Source organism: Protopterus annectens, chromosome 1.part2 (assembly GCF_019279795.1).
Source record: "Protopterus annectens isolate FY-2018-M chromosome 1.part2, PAN1.0, whole genome shotgun sequence".
Lineage (NCBI taxonomy): Eukaryota > Metazoa > Chordata > Ceratodontiformes > Protopteridae > Protopterus > Protopterus annectens.
The window spans coordinates 182,059,907-182,080,752 of record NC_056727.1 but is presented as its reverse complement, the minus strand read 5'-3'; the positions used below and the strand labels follow the sequence as shown (position 1 = coordinate 182,080,752).

The window sequence follows — 20,846 nt, the reverse complement described above, 5'->3', positions numbered from 1 at the left end:
TAAAATTTTAGTATCTGACATTTGATAGCTAACATGTGCTGTTTTGTCTTGTAATATATTTTGTCATCTTGTAAGATTTGTTAACTGTGGAGGTTTTCTCCCGAGGCCTTCACAGAAAAGAAGCCCAGTCAGACTTTCCCATTAAACAAATGCTAATAGATAAATAAAATGAGTAGTAGGTGCATTCAGTTATAAAATAAGTACTGTAGAGGTAAATTAAAAGAGATAATTTGGCACTTTGACTTATTTGCATACATTAACTACCTTGCCATTTGAGATATGCTAGAACTGAATGGGAAGAGAGTTTTTAGCATTGATGGTTGTGGGAGATGGGGTCTGATGTCCCTTCTCTGGGCTAGTAATCAAGGAGCTTCAATCCTCACCACTGACACAGGTGACGTTCACTTGGAACAAAATAGATATTCACAGTATTTTCAGATGCAGCTCTCTGCACCAAGCACAATTTCCCTTAAGAGCACACAGGGGACACACTCCCTTCCTGGGGCTGGGTTTCCTTCTCTCACCAGGCCCCAAATAAGATGCCACACTGACCACAGCTGGTTCAGTCCTCAGCCGAATGTTCCAAGCCAAGTCCTCCACCACCCTGTCTGTGAAACCAGTGCTCTGTGTCCCTGCTCCAAGTAGCTGACTCACATGCTCTTTGAGATTTGATTTTCACACACCCACGCACATGCACGGGAAAGGCTGGCACAGATTTACCAGTTATACCCCCCCTCTGCCCAGACTGTAAGGTAGATAGTGCCATCAAAATACTCCAAAGCCAGCTACTCTAAGGCTCTTACAAGGGTACCCAATTATACTGAGTAAAATTAATACTAATACAAATAATAGTATTGGACCAATGCATCAAGGCTTTCAGAAGTGGCCACAGTGTCACCAAATAAATATAAGTACTCTTAAAGGTTACAGTATTCTCTAAAAGACAGCCACAATGAAAAGTTGAAATATATTTAATAATAATTAATAAAAAACATGAAAATACTAAATGGGTTACCTTTAAAATCTCATGGCTGACTTTTGTGACGTGTGTGTGTGTGTGTGTGTGTGTGTGTGAAAGTATCTTTTCAAAAATACGTATTAGCAAAAGAAAAAATTCCGAACCCACAACAGTGAATGCTAGTGTGCATTTGCTGTTACAAATTTGGCATTTTGAGTGGAGATTGGACTATAGTGGGGATTGGGAAATGTAGCCTCTCTTCTCACTGTAGTGCGATCTCTGAGTTTGCATATATAAGTAGCAGGGTGGTGTGGGGGGTGCAGGAGGGTTTGTCCCCCTGCAAAAAACATTCATAGCAGACATCCGGAAATTAGGTAGTTTTGCTGAAAGTTGACATTCTCTGAGTGTCAACTTTCTTTGAGTACCAAGCTCGCAGTTCTGAGAATTCGACATTGCCGTTTCCGACATTTCAAGTCAGGTAAGTAAGCAGTCACACAAGTGTGTTGCAACATTTTAAAGATAAACCTACTAAATATCTGTTTACAATAAACACCAGAGTTTGTCACAGGAAATATTAAAAATAACACAAATGGAAACGTTCACACAGATCCAGAAAAACAATACATGACTAATTTCATGATATTTTCCTGACTGATCTAAAGAGTTAAAGTCCCCTAGCTCACTTACTAGAGCAAGGCAAGATGACGTTGGTGAGTGGTCCTCCTCCATATCAGGTTACACAGACAGACTTCTTTGAGACTTCTTTCTCATCTAGTATTAAAATGTCATTTCAGTGCTGGATTATAGAATGACATCACATACATCTAGTAGTCGGACTCTGGTTCCCACACTACCCCCTTTACTAGAAACTTAACCAAAATCTGTCATATATGTGTCATAATACACATGCATAGTGTTTTGATAAGTAGTGGTATAGCACATGGAAGCTATAAAACCATTTCCAAAACTTCCTCCCTTCCAGGGTAGCAGTGAGTTCACCCGTAAGGACCATACAGTAGGATTCCTGGTCCTGGTTTTCATAGACATTTTGTCTGTGGCCGCAGTCAGAACTGTAAGATGCAATCTTTATGATTTAATTTCAGACTATTTTTCCAAGTTAGCTGGACTAAGATTAACCTCTTCTCTTCCAGTATCCTCTGTTACAGCATATTAATTTCGGCAGTTACAATACAGTCTGACATAGAGGTATATTTATTTTCTGTCCAGCAGGACCCATTGTTAGTACATTTCTTTAACACAAGCAACTTTACAGATACACTTTCAACACAAGCACCTGTACAAATCTGTTTGCTATACAAATGACTTTTAATTATTTACAAAACTCCAGATAGCTATACTGGCATATGTTAAACATCCACTGTCCTACTTCTTCTGACATAGCTGGCAGTACATGACATCATCACACAGGGTTTTGTGGTTTGTCAATTACCTTAGGATCTGAATCAAACAGATCTGTTTGCATTCTTGGGGAGAAAAGTAGGAGGGCATCTTGGAGGGTAGGAAGGAATGGATATGGTTAGAAGGATTCCATGATCAGTGGGAATGCTTTGTGGTCCAGTTGCCTGTATAGTTTGACAGGAGTAGTGGTCAGAGTAAAATAAAAAGGTGAGAGTTATCATTATAAGGGCAGCTGTAGTTTCTTTTTTCATAAAAGACAGATATGGAAGTTAATAACGGATGAGCAAATGAAGTTGATACTCACAATGTTATTAATTTGAGTAAGTTGTTTTTGGTAGCAGGAGTGGCTGATTCTAGATGTAGAATTGCTGTCTGTGAGCATAGTTGGTGTTTTCATAGTATCATTATTCCTATCCTTTTGTATAAAATGACATGCATTTCAGTGTAGGATAGCGTTATTTTCAAAGAAACCATGCTTTTATTTTATTTTGTGTGTTAATGGGTAAGCCCACTACACACAACCTGTGAGAATTAAGTGAATTTGTCAGTCACACAGCAAGCAGATGGATGTGGAAGGAATTAAACCCTGTACTTTTGGTTACAGGAAGCTGCTCATTAATGGTTTGGATCCTCAATCCTTTGTGCTGAGTGGCAGATTTGTGTGTTAGTGGAGTTGGGATAAAGAAGTGACAGGTTGTCAAGTAAATCAGAGGAATTAGACCAGCTTTTGTTTGCAGAAGTGTTGTTAGGTTGTAGTAGGAGCTAGTGTGTAGCTGGGGAACATAAGTGGGCAGATGTGAGTAGTTGACTGCAGCACCAGTATAATTTAGAGGGTTAATGAGCAGAAATTAAGTAACTTCTGCCAAAACTGAAAAACAAATATATTTTCCTTCAGACATTTCTTTGTTTAAGAAGTACAATGGTATAATTCACAATGGGCGCACGATTCAGCTGCACCTCTGGAATTATTTCACTGTAAGGAAATGTACCAGAAAACTGGAATCATTCAGTCTAGTAATTTAGTTTTTTTCTTTAGTGCAAATGAATTACAAAGAAAGAAAGGAAAAGGTATAGTGTACAACATTCCTGTAGGTTGCTAGGGTACAAGCAGTAAATGTATTTAACTCTTACTTTCTGTGAAAGAGAGAGATGAAGTTACAGCACTTTGATAGAAATTCAGAGATGAATGGGTCCATAAATAGAGCACAAGGTCTTGCAGAGTGTATAGATGCTTATCTTTGATAAGTTGGTGGGGGGGGGGAGCAGTGTGTTAGTGGCACAACAGGTTACATACTTGACTTTGGTCCAGAAGGCTGTGAATTGTGTGAGGATGGAGGTTGGCATAATGGTTAAGGTGTTTACCTTACAGACACAAAGTACAGGTTTTGATTCTCACCTGGGATAATTGGCTAAGCCTAATATGAACCTATAATTCATAAATAAGAAACTAATTTGTGGTATAAAAATGAATGCAAGACTGGGCAGGCTTAAAAAAAGCAGACAATGTGTCTAATTTGCTAACATGTCTTTTATGTCATTTTTCTTTCCTTTTTCTGAGTTTCTCTGAATCTTTTTTGTTAAAAAAGTACTAATGTGGTTATGGCCATCACAGTGATAGTGTGCAGCATGCAAGATGCTCTTTCATATCACTGTATATGTGCAGGATCTGCATCAATGCATTCCTCTTAGTTGTAGGGTCTTTTTATCTCTGCCGCCAGAATCATGTACATAAAACTACATGGTACTGACATTCCATGGCAACAAAGAATTAAGATGACTGCTGTTTGATTGTTATTTATGGAAAGAATGTATGTTCTGGGAAGGCTGGGAATTCGTTGTAACATTTTAGTCCTTTACTGCATTTTAGTTTTACTTTTGGCATACTGACTGCAGAGATTGCATATTACTTTGACCTTTATCTGTACAAAAAAATCAGTGTTTGTGTTTTACTTTACATGGCAAACAGGACTTATTTTATATTGCTCTTCAAACATACATTTCTGTTTCACTGTAGCTGAAAATAACATGAATGAGTTTAACAAGGACCAGCACATAGCAGCCAGTCAACAAGACCAGCCCAAGCATCCAGAAGACTCTGCTGCTGAGACCACAGTAGAACCCCAGTCATCATCCACTGCGCAGATAATGAAAGAAAAGTGTAGTTATTCTGAAAAACTTGCTGAAAAAAAAGATGGTGAGTTTTACCCGTTTTGTAATAAGTATTTCTGAAATTTTATAAACCTGAAATTCTTCATTAACTTGTATATACATTTTTAAATGCAGGGTTGTTTGTCTTTCGGCTTTTCCCGGTAAGGGGTAGCCACAGCAGAACTCCAGTCCGCTAATGATTGGCAGTAGATTTTTACGAAACGCCGAGGTGTCAGCTCGATGCTAAACCTTCAACAAAGGCACGCCCATTTACACATGCATGTCTTTCGAACGCTACCCAACCGCGGGGAAGACATGCAGACTCCACATAGAAGGCATGCCCAAGCCCAGCCAAGAATCGAACGGGAGAACCTCTTGCTGTGAGGTAACAATGCTACTGCCATACCACCAGGGTACCGTAAACAAATGGACTGTATTAATCTGAGTAAAGAGTTAGAGGAATTTCAGGAAGAATAGGAGTTATATACACTGCACCCTTCTCTTTCCAACCTGCACCATCTGTCTGTAGTAGAAAATTTCTACACAACCTCAAACCAACAGCCTTAACAGCTGACAATCTCCTGACCAAATTCACCTTGTATAAGATGTTGCTCAAGCTTACCTCCGGAGTTAATTGGGTGCATGGGACGTTGCCCATCTCAGGCTCTTCTTAGGACTGAAAATGGAGTCTGTTGTCTCTGACACAAATAGTAGTAATGAGTTCTCACTGCTTATAGTTGTTCCACAAATGTCCCTTCCTCTGGGGAGCTTTCAGGCTTGCACAGTCTGATATGAATTGGCCTCATAGTGCTTGAATGAGTATCCTAAGAAAAAGGCAGAAGAACCATGGCTTATCTCCCTATGAAGCTGATTCTAAGAATAGTATCCTGACAGTATGGAACTCTAATACTCTTCTTGTATGGACTACAACTTTATAAAATCCTTGTTCTGAATGAGTAGAGCCTCCCACCACACATCATAGAGTTGACTCAAATGCGATCTCTTTTGTACATTACAGGCTGTACAGACCAAACTATTTTATTGCATTACACTAGACAGATATGGCCGTGACAGAAGTTTTTTTGCACTATCATGTTTGTGTTCTGCAGTGAATCAAGCCGTGGAAGACTTCATTTCATCTCTATGTCTGGGCTCAAGGAGGAACTCATTGAGACTCTGTTTGCAAAGTACAACAGGATTCCAGTAAGCTTTCTGTAACTCTAGACTGTGCTGATAGTGGCCAGACCCTCAGGCAAGCTCAGCTATGTGCTTGCATTGTTTGGCGTGGCTGAAACTGTCCTCCTTTTGAATGGAGTTCAAGTAAAACATCTTGGATACCCGTTTCATGGGAATAGTGCTCTTTGTCCAAGCCTCTCAGGACCTGATGGATGACATAAGGAGGCAGGGCCTTAACCTAAGGACCGTTGTAATTCTCCTTCCATTCTCCTTTCCTTCTGCCCAGAGCAAGTTAATCACAAAACAGTAAGATGCCTTGTCATGGTCTATTGAAGATGTCGCACTTTTTTCTTCTCCTTTGCATGTCAGGCTGCTTAAAATAATGACTTTCAGCTTATCAGAATGCATGTCAGTTTTGGATGGAACATTAGAAATTTTAAATTCAGACTGAAGTTCTCTCAGATCCTACAGTCCCAGAAGCTGAGCCAAACTAGTACTAATACATTTGAGTTATGCAGATGTTTTCTCCACAGCTACCTTGAATGCTTCTTAGGTTCAAAGGTAGGTACTAGGCTATTGGCCCTAGGGCCTATATAAGCCTAGCCAAACGGTACCCTGGCTTTTGCCACCCAAGAAAATTATTTTCCTGTGCCCCTGTCAAGCAGAGCCACAGAAGTGATCTCTGGGGTGAATTTCCTATCTCCTTTCAGTTCACTGGAAAAAAAAAAGACTACTAACATAAGTACATTTTGTAATAGATAATTTTATCTCTCATTTCTGAAGTTGTATGCCTTTTTGGTTTAGTTTCTTTGATGTTGGAAAGAATTGTGTTCATACTGATCACTGGAAATAAATGTGTTCATCATATTGATCACTGCGGCAGTAGCCTAAGCTTATGGGATTATATCCAGGTAAGAGTGTAACAGCAGGCCAGCTTCCAAAGCTTCAGGGCACCTTCCATGCACCCAAACCAGTAGGCAGCTTGGCCTGAGCTGCCTTAGAGACAAGTTTGGGAGCCAAGCTCTTCAGAGCATTCCTGTGCAGGCTTTCAAGTATTGAAGGTGGTCTTGTGCTGTTACATTGTTAGGCAGATGAGTTCTTTCTGGGGAGAAAAACATCCACATATATTTTGCATTTTTATTAAACTTTCCTGTTTAGGAAAGTATTTTATGCTGGGAAATTGTGTTTTTGTTGGCTGTCATGTGACTTTTACTGTAGGTTTAAATGATAAGGGGGTGCTTATTTTCTTTTTGGGACTGACATTGAGTACTGAAGTGCTTTTTACTGTGTTATTACTTGAAAAAAGTGACTTTTTACTGTCTAAGTTTTAGCAGCTTGTGCTGATTAGTTCCCCCAGGAAAGAGTCACCATTTTCAGCTTGACCATGGAACAAAATACCAGTTCCATGGTTGGTACTTCTTCCTGCCACAAAAAGTTAACCAAACAACCTTTGTCACCCCAGGAGGCTAGCAGTGTGCTTCAGACACAGCTGGGTGACTCTGCTGTGACCAAAGCTGATTTCTCAAACCACGCATCTTTTTCCCAGATCCCACTAGGAACTGGGTGTTAGCCACTTCCTACATGGGTGTAGAGGTCTAGTCAGTGGGCAAGGGAGAAACACTCTTGTCTGTACTGGGGGAAAGGGGCAGGGAAAGGTGCCCCTTAGCCAGAATGTTGTGCCCATTCCTGGGGGAAACTTACTGCCACTAATAATCCTAGTTGCCTCAACTTTTTCGTCAAAAAGAAACAGCAAGCTGAACATTTATCATCTGCTCCAGCTTCACTGGAAAGGAGTATTTTGTCTGTCTTGAGGTCTTGTACAGATTATTGACCCTTATCAAGTGGTTTCTGGTAAAACAAAAAAGGTAGTCCTCTTGTTCTGAAGAGATTCAAGAGACTGAATCTGGAGATGAATGTGATGGGACAGATAGTGTTTTCACCTCAAATCAGACTCTGAGGAGAACGTGTTATCTGAATCTCTCTGTCAGGGGTTCTCTTTCTGTGAGACTATTTCCAGAATGCCCCAGTGTTTTTATTTGAAGAATACTGAGGATGTTCTTCATCCCACATTGCTGCAGTCCTAACACTAGGGTAGTCCGCTGTCCCAGTCGGCCCGAATAACAAAGTATAAGGCTGACGTCGGTCAGGGCGCATTAGTCTGACGTCAGGACGTCAGGGTACAAATGCGCATGACCGACGTCATATCCTCAGTCTTTTTTGCCGCATGGTCCGATGCAGAAGCAGTTTTGCGAGTGCAGGTTGGCGTTCTGAAATTTTCTGAAGTCGGAGTTTCAGACCGAATCAAAGTTGGCTAAGTACCCCGTTGGGGAATATTTTGTTTTTTTCTTGCCTCAGTATTTAACCGGATGTCAGAAAAAGTAAATAATTGTATTTCTTGTGGGAAGCAGATACCTCATAGGGATTACCATACCTTGTGTATACCTTGCTTAGGGCCTGAGCACGACGTTGTTGGATGTCGCTCTTGTGCTAGATTTAACAAACGCACTATTAAGAGAAGGCTAGACTGTGCCAGGTTAGTTTTGGGAAGCGTTGTAATTATAAAATGCCGTCGGATGCTCCGACGCCCGCTTCGTCAAAAAAGCGCAAGGACAAAGCAGCAAAGCCTAGGTTGGAAGAACCGTCTGTCCCAGACGTCGGTTCTTTAGAGGGCTCGGTGGAGCCGGAGGTTCTGCCAGAAGTCTCTTTGCAGTCTCAGGGAGAGACTTTACTGTTACAGGATGTTTCCTCTCAGGAGGTAGGCCAGGCTGAGGGGGCTTCTCAGGTAGCTGTTCTCCCCTCTCTTCCTAAGGTGGTTAGGCCCTCCCCTTCTGTTTCCAAGGCTTCTTCGAGAGGCAGACCAGGTTTAACTTCAGTGGGGGTTTCTCCTAGTTCTTCAGGGTCTCTGCCTAAGAAACATATGCTTAAAATGGCAGAAGATTTGATTACTATGATTAGAGGTTCTATGCCCCCTCCTGATAAGAGGCCTAGGGTGGAACCTGAGCTTGAGAGTTTTGAGCAGTGTTCGGAGGCTTCTGAGTCTTCGGCTGAAGACTTGCAGGAGTATCCTCCTTATTCTGATTCTGATGTAGATGATTCTACTCCTTCGGCTTCTCCTCCTGAGGATTTTTCTTTTTCAGAGACTCTTCATTCCATGAGGGAGCATTTTAAATGGGAAGGTCAAGATTTTTCTGATTCCAGGAAAAGGCTAAGGGAATTTTTGTTTTTACCCCAGCACAGGCCTTTGGCTATACCTCCAGTTCTGGATGTGGTAGAAGATGTTTTTGCAGAGGCTTCCCTGAACCCTGATTCTTTGCCTCCTGCCCCAGTTAAACCGGATAGGTATTATAGGGTGCCTGAAGCTCATAAGTATCTTTTTAAGAGTCCTAGGGCAGACCCAGAAACCGTTTCTCAGGGGCCTAAGGGTGTTAAGGCTTCTGTTGTTAAAAACCCTGTTCCTCCAGATAAAGAGGCAAGGGCGTTGGATAGATGGGGAAAGAAGGTGTATACTTCTTCCACTTTAGCCGTGAGGGCTTTGAATTGCCAGTTCCACATGTTAAAATACCAGAATTATCTCCTTTCACAATTGAAGTCTAAGGTGGATGCTCTGGCGGAAGGTATTGAGTGTAAAGAGTTGCAGGATTTAGTTCATGTTTCTGAACAGGTGGGTAAGCATTCTTTGCAATGTGGTTTTGATGCTGTACAGGCCTCTTCGAGGGTGGCTGCCACTGGTTCTGTTCTTCGCAGGCACGCCTGGTTGAGGGATCAGAATTTGGCTGAGCATGTTAAGACAAGGATTTTAGATGCTCTGTTACAATCTGATGTGTTGTTTGGTTCGCCTGTGGAAGCAGTTTTAAAGAAAATGGAGGACAAGGCTAAGTCTATGCAGACTGTTAAAGATTTTTTGCAGGTTCAGCCTCCGAAGTTTAGTAGAAACTGGCCTACTAAGGGGTGGACATATCCTTCTTATGATTCCCAGTCTAGGGGTAGGTCTAGGCGTGGCAGGGGCAGAGCTCAAGGTTCTTTTAGGCCTAGAACAGGGAGTTCACCTGCTCAGTCTTCTGGTGAGGGCAGGGGTCAGTCCTTTCGTAAACAGACCCAATGACCTGCCTTTTCAGCTGCCAGAGCCTTCTCGTCTGGCAGCACCTTTGGGAGGAAGGTTGGCACTTTTCAAAGAAAATTGGAGTTTCATTACCCAAGACAGATGGGTATTGGATATCATTCACCACGGTTACAGGTTTTATTTCCATACCTTGCCTCCATTCAAAGGCATGCCAGACATTCCTCCTCTACAAAGGAAAGAGGCTCACAAGCAAATTTCTCTGTTACTCCAAATAGGGGCCATTCAGCCGGTTCCTGTGCCAGAAAGGGGCCTAGGATTTTATTCTCGCCTGTTCCTAGTACCAAAGAAGGGGAACACGTGGAGACCAATTTTGGATTTGTCTATCCTCAACACTTATCTGGACATTCCCAAGTTCAAGATGTTGACGTTGCAACAGCTTTTACCCCTGCTGGAAAAAGATCATTGGATGGTAACTTTAGATCTCAAGGAGGCTTACCTTCATGTGCCTATCAGACTAAGTTGCAGGAAGTATCTGCGTTTTCGAGCTGGGAATTCTCATTATCAGTTCTCTGCATTGCCCTTTGGCTTATCTACTGCGCCCAGAGTGTTCACAAAAGTTCTGGCTCCAGTGATAGCTTACTTCAGGATAAAAGGCATACAAATCTATCCTTACTTGGACGACTGCCTGATTCTGGCTCAAGAAAAGGAAGACCTTCTTCAGCATTTGGAATATGTGATAGCAGTGCTAAGATGCCTGGGGTATTCTGTGAACGAAATAAAGTCCAGTCTAGTACCCTCTCAAGACATGTGCTTTCTGGGTGTGAGACTGAATACAGCAGCCCAGATGGCCTTTTTAACCCCGGACAAACAAAAGAATCTGTCTCTTTACTTCCATCAACTATCTCTTCAGTCCGGGCTGACTGCAAGGACAGTCCTTCAAGCCTTAGGGTTCATGGCATCTTGTATTCTGGTGCTTCCCAATGCCAAACTGCATATGAGGAAGCTGCAATGGTATCTCAAAATGTATGGACACAGCACTGCCAGGATTTGGACACTGTCATTCAAATAATACCTTGCATTCAAGGAATTTTTGTGGTGGGCTCAGGAATGTCACCTAAACAAGGGACTCTCTGTGACCCGGCCAGAGGCGAGTCAAATTCTTACGACAGATGCCTCAGACATAGCTTGGGGAGCTCATCTGAATGGAAAGTGGATACAAGACAAGTGGCCTGCCAGACTACAGCATCTACATATCAACATGAAGGAAATGTTAGCAGTCCAGTTTGCATTAATGGCTTTCAAGGAGTTACTTCTTCCAGGGCAGGTGTTGATTCTAACAGACAACACAACTGTCATGTGGTACATCAACAAACAAGGGGGAACTCATTCTTATCCTCTATGCAGGCAAGCAATGATTTTGTGGGAGGCTGCGCTCAGCTTGCAACTAAATCTTCAGGCAAGGTTTCTGCCGGGAGCACAGAACTCCTTAGCAGATGTGTTAAGCAGGCAAATCATGGATCCCCACGAGTGGAAACTGGATCTTCATGTATTTCAAAAATTGACAGTGTCATGGGGAACTCCAGACATAGATCTGTTCGCTTCTCCACTAAACCACCAGCTGCCAAAGTTTTGCACGAAAAGGTTTCATCACACAGCTTGGAAAGTGGATGCTCTTTCTTTCAGTTGGAAAAATCTTCATGTGTATGCCTTTCCACCTCTGCCTCTCCTCCCAAAGGTACTCCTAAAGGTCAGACAAGACAAGCCAAGGATGATTTTAATAGCTCCAGATTGGCCTCGGCAACACTGGTACCCATTACTGAGGAGTCTGGTAAGGAAGCCTCCATGGCCTTTACCTTTGATTCCGCACCTATTGTCTCAGAGGGACGGTCATCTGCTCAATGCCAAGCTTCACTCTCTTCATCTAACAGCCTGGCATATTCTGTTTTGAAACACAGCAGGTCTCAGCTTCCTCAACAAGTTTTGAATGTGATTATGGAAGCCAGAAGACCTAGTACAAGGAAAGTGTATGCAGAAAAATGGAAGAGATTTTTATTTTGGAGTGCAGCAAAGGATTTGGAGGTTTCTGAGCCTAATTTGAGTATGGCTCTTCAGTATCTTACTGAGTTATTGGACAAAGGTTTGTCTTTCTCTTCCATTAAGTTTCATGCTGCAGCGATTTCAGCTCACTATGATTGTGACCCACCATTGTTTTCTCATCCTTTGTTCAAGCAATTTCTTAGAGGGGCAAAGAATATAAGACCCCCACGTAGAGCTCCTACTCCTGCTTGGGACCTCAATTTTGTGTTTGAGAAACTTACTCTACAACCTTTTGAGCCTGCGGCTACTGCTGAATTGAAATACTTGTCATGGAAGACTGCTTTTTTGTTGGCCATTACTTCTGCAAGAAGGGTTTCTGAATTGCAGGCCCTTATGGCGGTTGAGCCTTTTTTGATTTTCCATAAGGATAGGGTATCATTACGTACTAATCCTTCCTTTATGCCTAAGGTGGTCTCTAGTGTGGCTTTAAACCAAACTATTCATTTGCCCACTTTTTATTCAGATCCCCAAAATAAGGGGGAAAAGATTTTGCACACTTTAGATGTACACAGGCAGTTGCGTTATTATTTAAGCAGGACTAAGGATTTTAGGCAGTCTCAGCAGTTGTTTGTTTCTTTTGCTTTGAGTTCTCAGGGCAAGCTTGTGTCAAAACAAACTATTTCTAAGTGGATTGGGTTTTGCATTGCATTTTGTTATTCCCATCATGGCAAGGAGATTCCAGCTGGGATTAGGCCTCATTCCACTAGGGCTACTGCCACTTCAACAGCATTTCTAAGGGGGGTGGCAACTAAGGATATTTTGGAGGCAGCTACTTGGAGTTCAGTGCATACTTTCTCTAAGCATTACCACCTTCCTCTCTACTCTAAATCTAGGGCTGGTTTTGCCACGGCTATTTTGCAGGGCATGTTGACAGCTCCAGCTTCTTTATGATTTGCCAGCCTCCCTTACCTCAGCTTTGGGATTCTACCCAAGTGTTAGGACTGCAGCAATGTGGGATGAAGAACATAGTACAGTTTTGTACCTACCATAAATGTAGATGTTCGAAGATCCACATTGCTGCAGTCCAATTTACCCTCCCTCCTTCCCCTCTGTGTTTAGGGGTGGTTGTGGGGGTGGGGTTGTACTTTTGTACACTGTATATATTGTATATATATTTGGTACAGGAGTGTTTGGTGTTTTTTGGTTTTGGCCTTATCTTTTTAGGGTCTTCTGACATCTGGGGCAAGAAAAGACTGAGGATATGACGTCGGTCATGCACATTTGTACCCTGACGTCCTGACGTCAGACTAATGCGCCCTGACCGACATCAGCCTTATACTTTGTTATTCGGGCCGACTGGGACAGCGGACTACCCTAGTGTTAGGACTGCAGCAATGTGGATCTTCGAACATCTACATTTATGGTAGGTACAAAACTGTACTTTTCTCAGTCCCTCAGAAAATACTGTCAGCTGTTACAACAGAACTTCCCACAGCCAGCTCCCATCCCTCAAGTGCTGTCAACATTGGAGGATGTGTTTGGCACAGCTCATGGTTTCCCTGAGAACCAGCCTGCTGTACCTAAGAAAACCTGATAGCATATACAAAGTTTCTTAGTCTTTCAAGTATTTATACAGTCATCCCAGACTATAGCATAAGTTAATCCAGCTTCTCTCAAACATTTTCTATTAAATAGTCTCAGCAAAATGCTGGTAAGGAGATCTTTAAAAACAGTGGCAGAGAGGTTCCAAAAAGAAAGCAGGAACCCTCCAGATCTAAGGATAGTCAAATAAGGCAGAATGACTTTGTAAGGGACCTGTGGAGTCTGACATGGAAGACACTGAATTTGATGAGGGAGAGGAATCCCTCAATCATCACCTGCTGATGTCTCCTTTGGAGACATCCTGGAAACCTTTAAACAGAAGGTTGCTGACATGCCTGGATGAGGCTATGTGACTTTGCGGAATCAAGACTCCTTTTGTTATTGCCCCCTTTGATGGCTCCTACTTGTTCAGGCCATCAGTGAAGGATACACTTACCCGCAGGAAGGAAAGACCGAAGCACTGTAATGGAGTCAGCAATGCCAGTGCAGATGGATCTCAAGACAGGGTATGTGTTAATGTTCCCAGACAGGCTCATGTCCCTCAAGTCAAGTTTCTCAAGTGTCACTTGAAAAACTAGCTTGAGTCTTCAAAGGGGGGAGAGATATGATGATGTGAGGTCAGTGGATGTGTAACATATGCCAATCTAGCTGGAGTTGTAAAGAATTGTGTCATTTGTATGTTAAACTGATTTGTACAGGCGTTTGTGTTGGAAATGTATTTGTAAAGTTGCTTGTGTTAAAAATTTACCAGCAGTGGGTCCTGCTGGACAGAAAAAAAATACACCTTTATGTCAGATTGTATTGTAACTGTGGAAATTAATATATTGTAACAGAGGATGCTGGAAGAGAAGGTTCATCTCAGTCCAGCTAACTTTGAAAAAAATAGTCTGAAATTAAATTACCTGATTTAGGCCATAAAGATTGTATCTTAAGTTCTGATTGCAGCCAGATACAAAATATCGGTGAAAACAAGTACTAGGAATCCTGCTGTATTGTCCTTTGTAGTGAACTAATTGCTACCCTGGAAGGGTGAAAGTGTTGAAATGGATTGTATGGCTTCCAGATGCTATAACACATCTTAGCAAAGCTCTGTTTGTGTGTATGATGACACATATGTGCTAGATTCTGGTTTATTTTCTAGTAAAGGGGGTAGTGTGTGAACCAGAGTCAGATGAGCAGACATAAGTGTTGTCATTCTGTAATCCAGCACTGAAATAATGTTTCAGTACTAGATGAGAGAGAGGTCTCGGGGCAGTTCATTTTTGAAACCTGACAAAGGAGGATCACTCACCCACTTCATCATAGGTGTGTACTAGGCTAATGGCCCTGGAGCCTTTACAAGCCCAGCCCTGCCCATAGGATTACCCTGGCATTGTGCTACCCGACCTTAGTTTCCAGTGCCTCTGTCAAGTGGAGCCACTGGAGTGATCCCTGGGGTGAATTTTCTTTTTTTTCATTCACTCATCAAGATTCCACTTGGAGGGCCAGTGAAGTGCTCTGTTTGACATGTATGGGAAGTCTATTACATAGCATGGGCAGTCTCCGGGTTATGAACCTGTCCCTCCAGCTTGTTCTGTTGATTGTGGTAATGAGGTTGAGGTCTCTGGAGTGTGTTGTGTGGAGGGATTGGGATTTCTTTAGATGTAGCATTTCTAACAGAGCTGGGTCAGACATGGCTTTGTAAGTCAAGCAGAGATCGCCTGTAAGTAGGCGATATGAGACAGAATAGTTAGAGTTTTTTGAGTCTGTCTATATAGGACAAGTCAAGTTTAAGGCCTAGGATCCTCTTTGTGAGGTATTTTTGTGGTTTCTCCAGTTGTTGCAGATGTCCAGTGAGGCACATGCCAAATGGGGCATTGTACTCTATGATTGGCCTAATGAGGGAAGAGTAGAGCGAGACAATGATCTGTCTCTTCCTGGATACAAAACCCATGAAATGTGCCACATAGGACTTTCTGACCACAGCCACAGTGGCAACGTGGTGGTCAAAAGAGAGGTTGCTGTCAACCTGCGTTCCCAGATCTCTTATAATGCCGTCTGTGTTCAGTGGGCTACCATCATTGTGGTACTTCAAGGGAACCGGGTTTTTCCCAAGGGGGATGATGACATTTTTTGGCATTGGAGTTTTTTGAGTCTGTCTATATAGGACAAGTGTTTAAAGATCCTCTTTGCGAAGTACTTTGCAGTCTCTCCAGCTGTTGCAGGTGTCTAGTGAAATACATGCCAAATGGGGCATTGTACTGAATGACTGGCCTAATGAGGGAAGCGTAGAGGGAGACCATGACCTCTTTCTTCCTGGATGAAAAACCCTTAGTAATGAGATGTGCCACATAGAAGGACTTTCTGACCACAGTGGCAGTGTGGTGGTCAAAAGAGAGATTGCTGTCAACCTGTGTTCCCAGATCTGATGATGCCTTCTGTGTTCAATGGACAACCATCGATGTGGTAGTTCATGAGAACTGGGTTTTTCACAAAGGGGATGATGACACATTTTTTGGCATTGAGCTTAAGGCCATGTTTTTTTTTTTTTATTGTCTCGCCATTTATGATGATTTGTCAATTTGATTGTCTATTTTTGACCTTTTGTTAAAATTTATGTGGAGCTTTTCTCCCCGGGCCTCTACTGAAAATGGAAATATATCCAGCTAGACTAGCCCAGTCAACAAATGTAAAATAAAAATAAATAAAATAAATAAATAAATAAATGGTTCTGACACCAGTCATTGGTCTCCATGAGGCCTTTCTGTAGGATGTCAACATCACTTAGGGAGTTAATAATGGCTCCTAACTTACAATAGTGTGCAAACTTTGTCAGCCAGAGTCCCTTTGTGTTGGACTGGACTTCTGAGAAGTAGATACCAAACAGAAGAGGACCCAGGACTGATCCTTATGGGACCCCACTCATGACTGGTCAGCAGTCTGACTTGGAGTCAGCTATTTTCACACTGTGGGTTCTATCTGTGAGTCAGTTTGCAACCCACCTAGTGATATAGGGGTTGATGCCTAGCTTCGTGAGTTTTTCTATGATTCCTGAGTGGGGAATTGTATCAAAGGCCTTGGCCAGACCAAGGTAGGCTGTATGAACCACCTTGCCTTCATCCACAGCTCTGGTGACCGACTCAAAGAAATCAACCAAATTGAGCAGGTATGATCTACCCTTCACAAAACCAAGCTGTGTGGGAACAGAGTTTGGAGGTTCCCTATATGCTTGTTTATTAGGTCCATGATCATGCGTTCCATAGCTTTGCATATCAGACTTGTCAGGCTAATGGGGCTGTAGTTCCCAGGGTCTGTCATCGCTCCTCCTTTGTGTCGAGGGATGACTATAGCAGTGCTCCATTTGGTAGGGACAAAGCCTGAGGTGAGGCTGTGATTGAGCAGGGCACACAGGCGAGGTGTCAGTTCACTCTGTCGGTCATGTAGAACACAGCCAGGGATATTGTCAGGTCCCATAGAAGCTGTATTATTGCCCTTGGACAGTGCTGTTTTAACCTGTGCAGCAGTAATATTGGGTGCCTGGCAATCTACTAGTATTCTGATTGGTCCTTTGCGGGGAAGAGAGGTAAATTTGGCACTGAATGTGTCTTGCTTTAGTAAGTAACCAGGACATAGTTGTTCTTTAGATCTGTCAGTTAAATATAGTGAGATTAGTTAAGTACTGTTTTTTATAATCTGTGTGAATCTATCCATCTGTGTTATTTTTAATATTTCTTGTGACTGAAACTCTGGTGTTAGTATTTTCATGTTCATTATTTATTTTAAATAGATTTAAAATTGTCATTATGGCTGGTCTTTTAGAGAATATTTTAACATTTGAGAACACTTTTATTTTGTGACACTGTGGCCGCTTCTGAAACCCTTCCTGCATTGGTCAAACTTCCATTTTTATGAGTATTAATTTTACTAAGTAAAATTATACACCCTGGTAAGAGCATTAGAGTAGCTGGCTTTGGGGTGTTCTGGCAGCAGTATCTACCCTATAGTCTGGGCAGAGGGAACAGCTGGTAAATCTGTGCCAGCCTTTCTCAGGTGTGGGTGTTTGTGTGTGAGCTACTTTGGACACAAAGCACTTGTTTCACAGAGAGGCTTGGAACACTCAGCTTAAGGACTCAACTCCACAGCTGTGGTTAGTGTGGAATCTTATTTAGGGCCTGGTGAGGGAGAGGGAAACCCAACCCCAGGACAGGAGTGTGTTTCCTGTATGCTCTTAAGGGAAATTGTGCTTGGTAAAGAGAGCTGCATCTGGAAATACTCTGTGTATCTATTTTTGTTCCAAGTGAACTTCCCTCACTGGTGTCCATGGTGAGGATTGAGACTCCTTGATTACTAGTCCAGAGGTGGGATGTCACAGCTCCTTTTATAGGAACCAGCGAGGTGGTAATAAAATGTGGTTCCCGAAATTTGAGACCTTTTCAGGATTCAAGCGGGGATACTTCCTCCAGAGAGAGAAGAGGATGTTTCAGTGGTAGACGTCGCCCCAGAGGCAGAGGGGGTCTGCAGAATCAGGACTTCAGAGACTTCTCTGATAGTCCCTATTAGCACTCCTGAAGCACGGCCCAACTGTCCAACTATAGAGGTAGTCAGCAGCCATGTTTCCCTACACCTGGATGCCTGGACAAATCTTACAAAGAATGCACGGGTACGATGTATAATATCCAGAGGTTACTACATTCCCTTTTCCCTTCAATCTCCTGTCACAAGGAAGAATCAACCCGATGTTTCACCTTGCCAGAGGTAGCAGGCAACTCAAGAGGTTCAAAAGTGGCTACAAAAGAGAGTCATCCAGGACGTCCCACCTGAACAAATAGGATTTGAAACTTAATCCTGCTTCTTTATAGTGCCAAAGAAATCAGGGGGACCTTGACCAATTCTGGATCTAAGTGATCTAAATCATTACGTAAAGAAGTCAAAGTTCCGAATGGTTACAGTTCGGTCCATCCAGCCTCTTCTGCACCAGGGCAATTGGATGTGCTCTATAGATCTCCAGGATGCATACTATCATATCAAACTAGACGGGCACAAGACACTCCTGCGCTTTTAGCTGGGAGTCAGTCATTATTAATTCAGAGCACTGCCCTTAGGACTCAACACAGCCCCCCCCCCCCCCGGTGTTCTAACAAATGCATGGAAGGTCATGGCAGCTCTCCTGATTCGCAGAGGATTCCAGATGTTTCCTTATCTCGACAATTGACTCCTTACTGCCCCAACCAGACAACAACTTCTACAAGCCAGGGATTACTTGCTTCAGATCTCCAACAACCTAGGCATTATGATAAATCTTGACAAATCAAAGCTGACTCCTGTACAGACTCTAGAATTTATAGGAACTCAACTGGATACTTTGACTTAATTGCTTCGTTACCTCTTCATCGCATCACATCTTTGAGAAATCAGGCCTGGGTCTTGCTGTCTCGTCCATCCCCTCCAGTGAAACTAATGCTGCAAACTGTTGGGTCAGTGTCAACTTCTAATATTGTAGTTCCTCTAGCAGGGTTTTTCATGTGAATCCTCCAGTGGATTTTGGCAGTAAAGTGGTCTATCTTTTACTAGCATCTATCTGTTCCCATCAAACTCACTCAAATTTGCAAATGTCATATTCACTGACTGATCCAATCAAATAACCAGTTTTTGGGCAGGCCGTTCTCTCTTCCTCCCCCCAGTAGTCACAGTCACCATGGATGCTTCTCAAGTGGAGTGGGGGGGGGGCATTTAAAGGGCAAGATAGTCCAAGGCACGTGGTCCTCCTTGGAGACCAAATTGAATATCAGTGTCTTAGAGATGAAAGCAGTCCTTCTAATGTTGTAAGCTTTTCAGGACGTTCTTCCCTTAGTGACTATTGCGGTATACACAGATAACCTGTCAATAGACTGATACATCAGCAAAAAAAGGAGGCTCCCATTCCTACCCAGTGTGCAGGGAGGTCATGAGGGTCTGGGAATGGGTAATCTCTTCAGACCGCTTTCTAATTGCAGCTCGCATACTGGGGAAAACCAACATGCTGGCACAGAGTCATCAGGTCCAGTCTGATTCCTCATGAGTGGTCCCTCAATCAAACAGTAGCGAACATGATTTTCAGCCACTGGGGCCAGCCTTGTCCCCTCAACAAGAAGTACAGCAGGTACTTTGCTCTGATCCCCTCTCCAGGGGAGTCGCTGAGGGATGTGAGGGATGCTATAATTCATGATTGGCCAACAGGTCTCCTCTCTGCCTACCCCCCCCCCCCCCGTCTTCGTCTTCTACTGATCCCAAAGTCTCTACAGAAATCAGGCAGGCTGAAGAGCTCAGTCATCCTCATTTCCCCTTTCTGGCCTCCACAGGTATGGTTCCCCTTCCTTTGGTCTCACTTGAAATGTCCTTCATGGATACTGGAGCCTACTAAGGATCTCCTATCTCACCCATCAGAAATTCAACTTCCCAGTCTCCATGCCCTTGAGCTGACAGCATAGTTTCTTCACTTCCCATGATACTAAGATGTTCCAGGGTGTTTCCCCAGTTCATGACATTATCTTGGCCTCCCAGAAGGCCTCCACCAGGAAAGTCTACAGAAGCAAATGGACTTGAAAAGATTCTCTATATGGGCTTCCAAAGAGAATATTGATCCTTTCTCAGCTCTGACTTTGGACAGCCTCCTTTTCCTCACCACTCTTTTTTTAAGAAAGGAGCTAATTTGTCTTTTAAATTTCAGTTAGCAGCCATATTCAACTTTCACTCTGGAAACTAATCCCTTTCTCTGGCAACTTCCAGATTATGTAAAGCTTTCATGAAGGAAAATGTTCTCCTTAGACCTCCAGTAAAGGATCCCTCTCCTCCCTGGGATTTCACGGTGGTCCTCCAGGGGTTAACTAAGAATCCCTTTGAACTGGCAAACAAATGTGATATGAAGTTTCTTTATTGGAAAACAATCTTTTTTGAACTATCACTTCAGTCAAAAGAATTTCTGAGTTCCAGGCCTTATTGGCTAGGCCTCCTTACATTATTTTTCATTAAGATAGATGTCTCTATGAACCAACCTTTCTTTCTGCCAAAAGTGGTCACGGAGACTAATATTAGGCCATTATGTTTGCTAGTTTTCTTTACAAACTTTACTAATAAAGGATGAATATATGCTGAATCTTCTTGTTGTTCATAGATAACTACATTTTTATCTTTACAGAACAAAACAGTAGAGGAAGTCTGATCAGCTATGTGTATCCTTTTCTCCTTACTGCGTAGGTGAAGCAGTTTACAAAATTACTTTGGGTAAGTGGATTACTGATTGCGGTTTGCTGATTTATTCTCAAAAAGATTTGGAATTGCCTCGTCGTCCTAGAGGTCATTCCACTAGATCTATGGCTACTTCCTCTGCTTTCTCATCGAGAACTTCCATTGAGGATATTTGTGCTGCAGCCACTTCGTCAAAGACTCATACCTTCGTTACACATTACAAATTGGATATGGTCTCCAGAA

The 20,846-nt window shown here is 42.7% G+C and overlaps 1 protein-coding gene across 3 annotated transcripts in view; it reads left to right on the top strand.

The window, feature by feature from the left end:
- The window catches only part of ANGEL2 (angel homolog 2), a 1,508,489-nt gene that overhangs the window by 950,735 nt on the left and 536,908 nt on the right, over positions 1-20,846 (top strand). For all 3 annotated transcript variants that reach the window (XM_044055504.1, XM_044055502.1, XM_044055503.1), the window contains exon 9: positions 4,392-4,571. In XM_044055504.1, the coding sequence (XP_043911439.1) occupies positions 4,392-4,571 (180 nt within the window). The remainder of the gene's footprint in view (positions 1-4,391; positions 4,572-20,846) is intronic.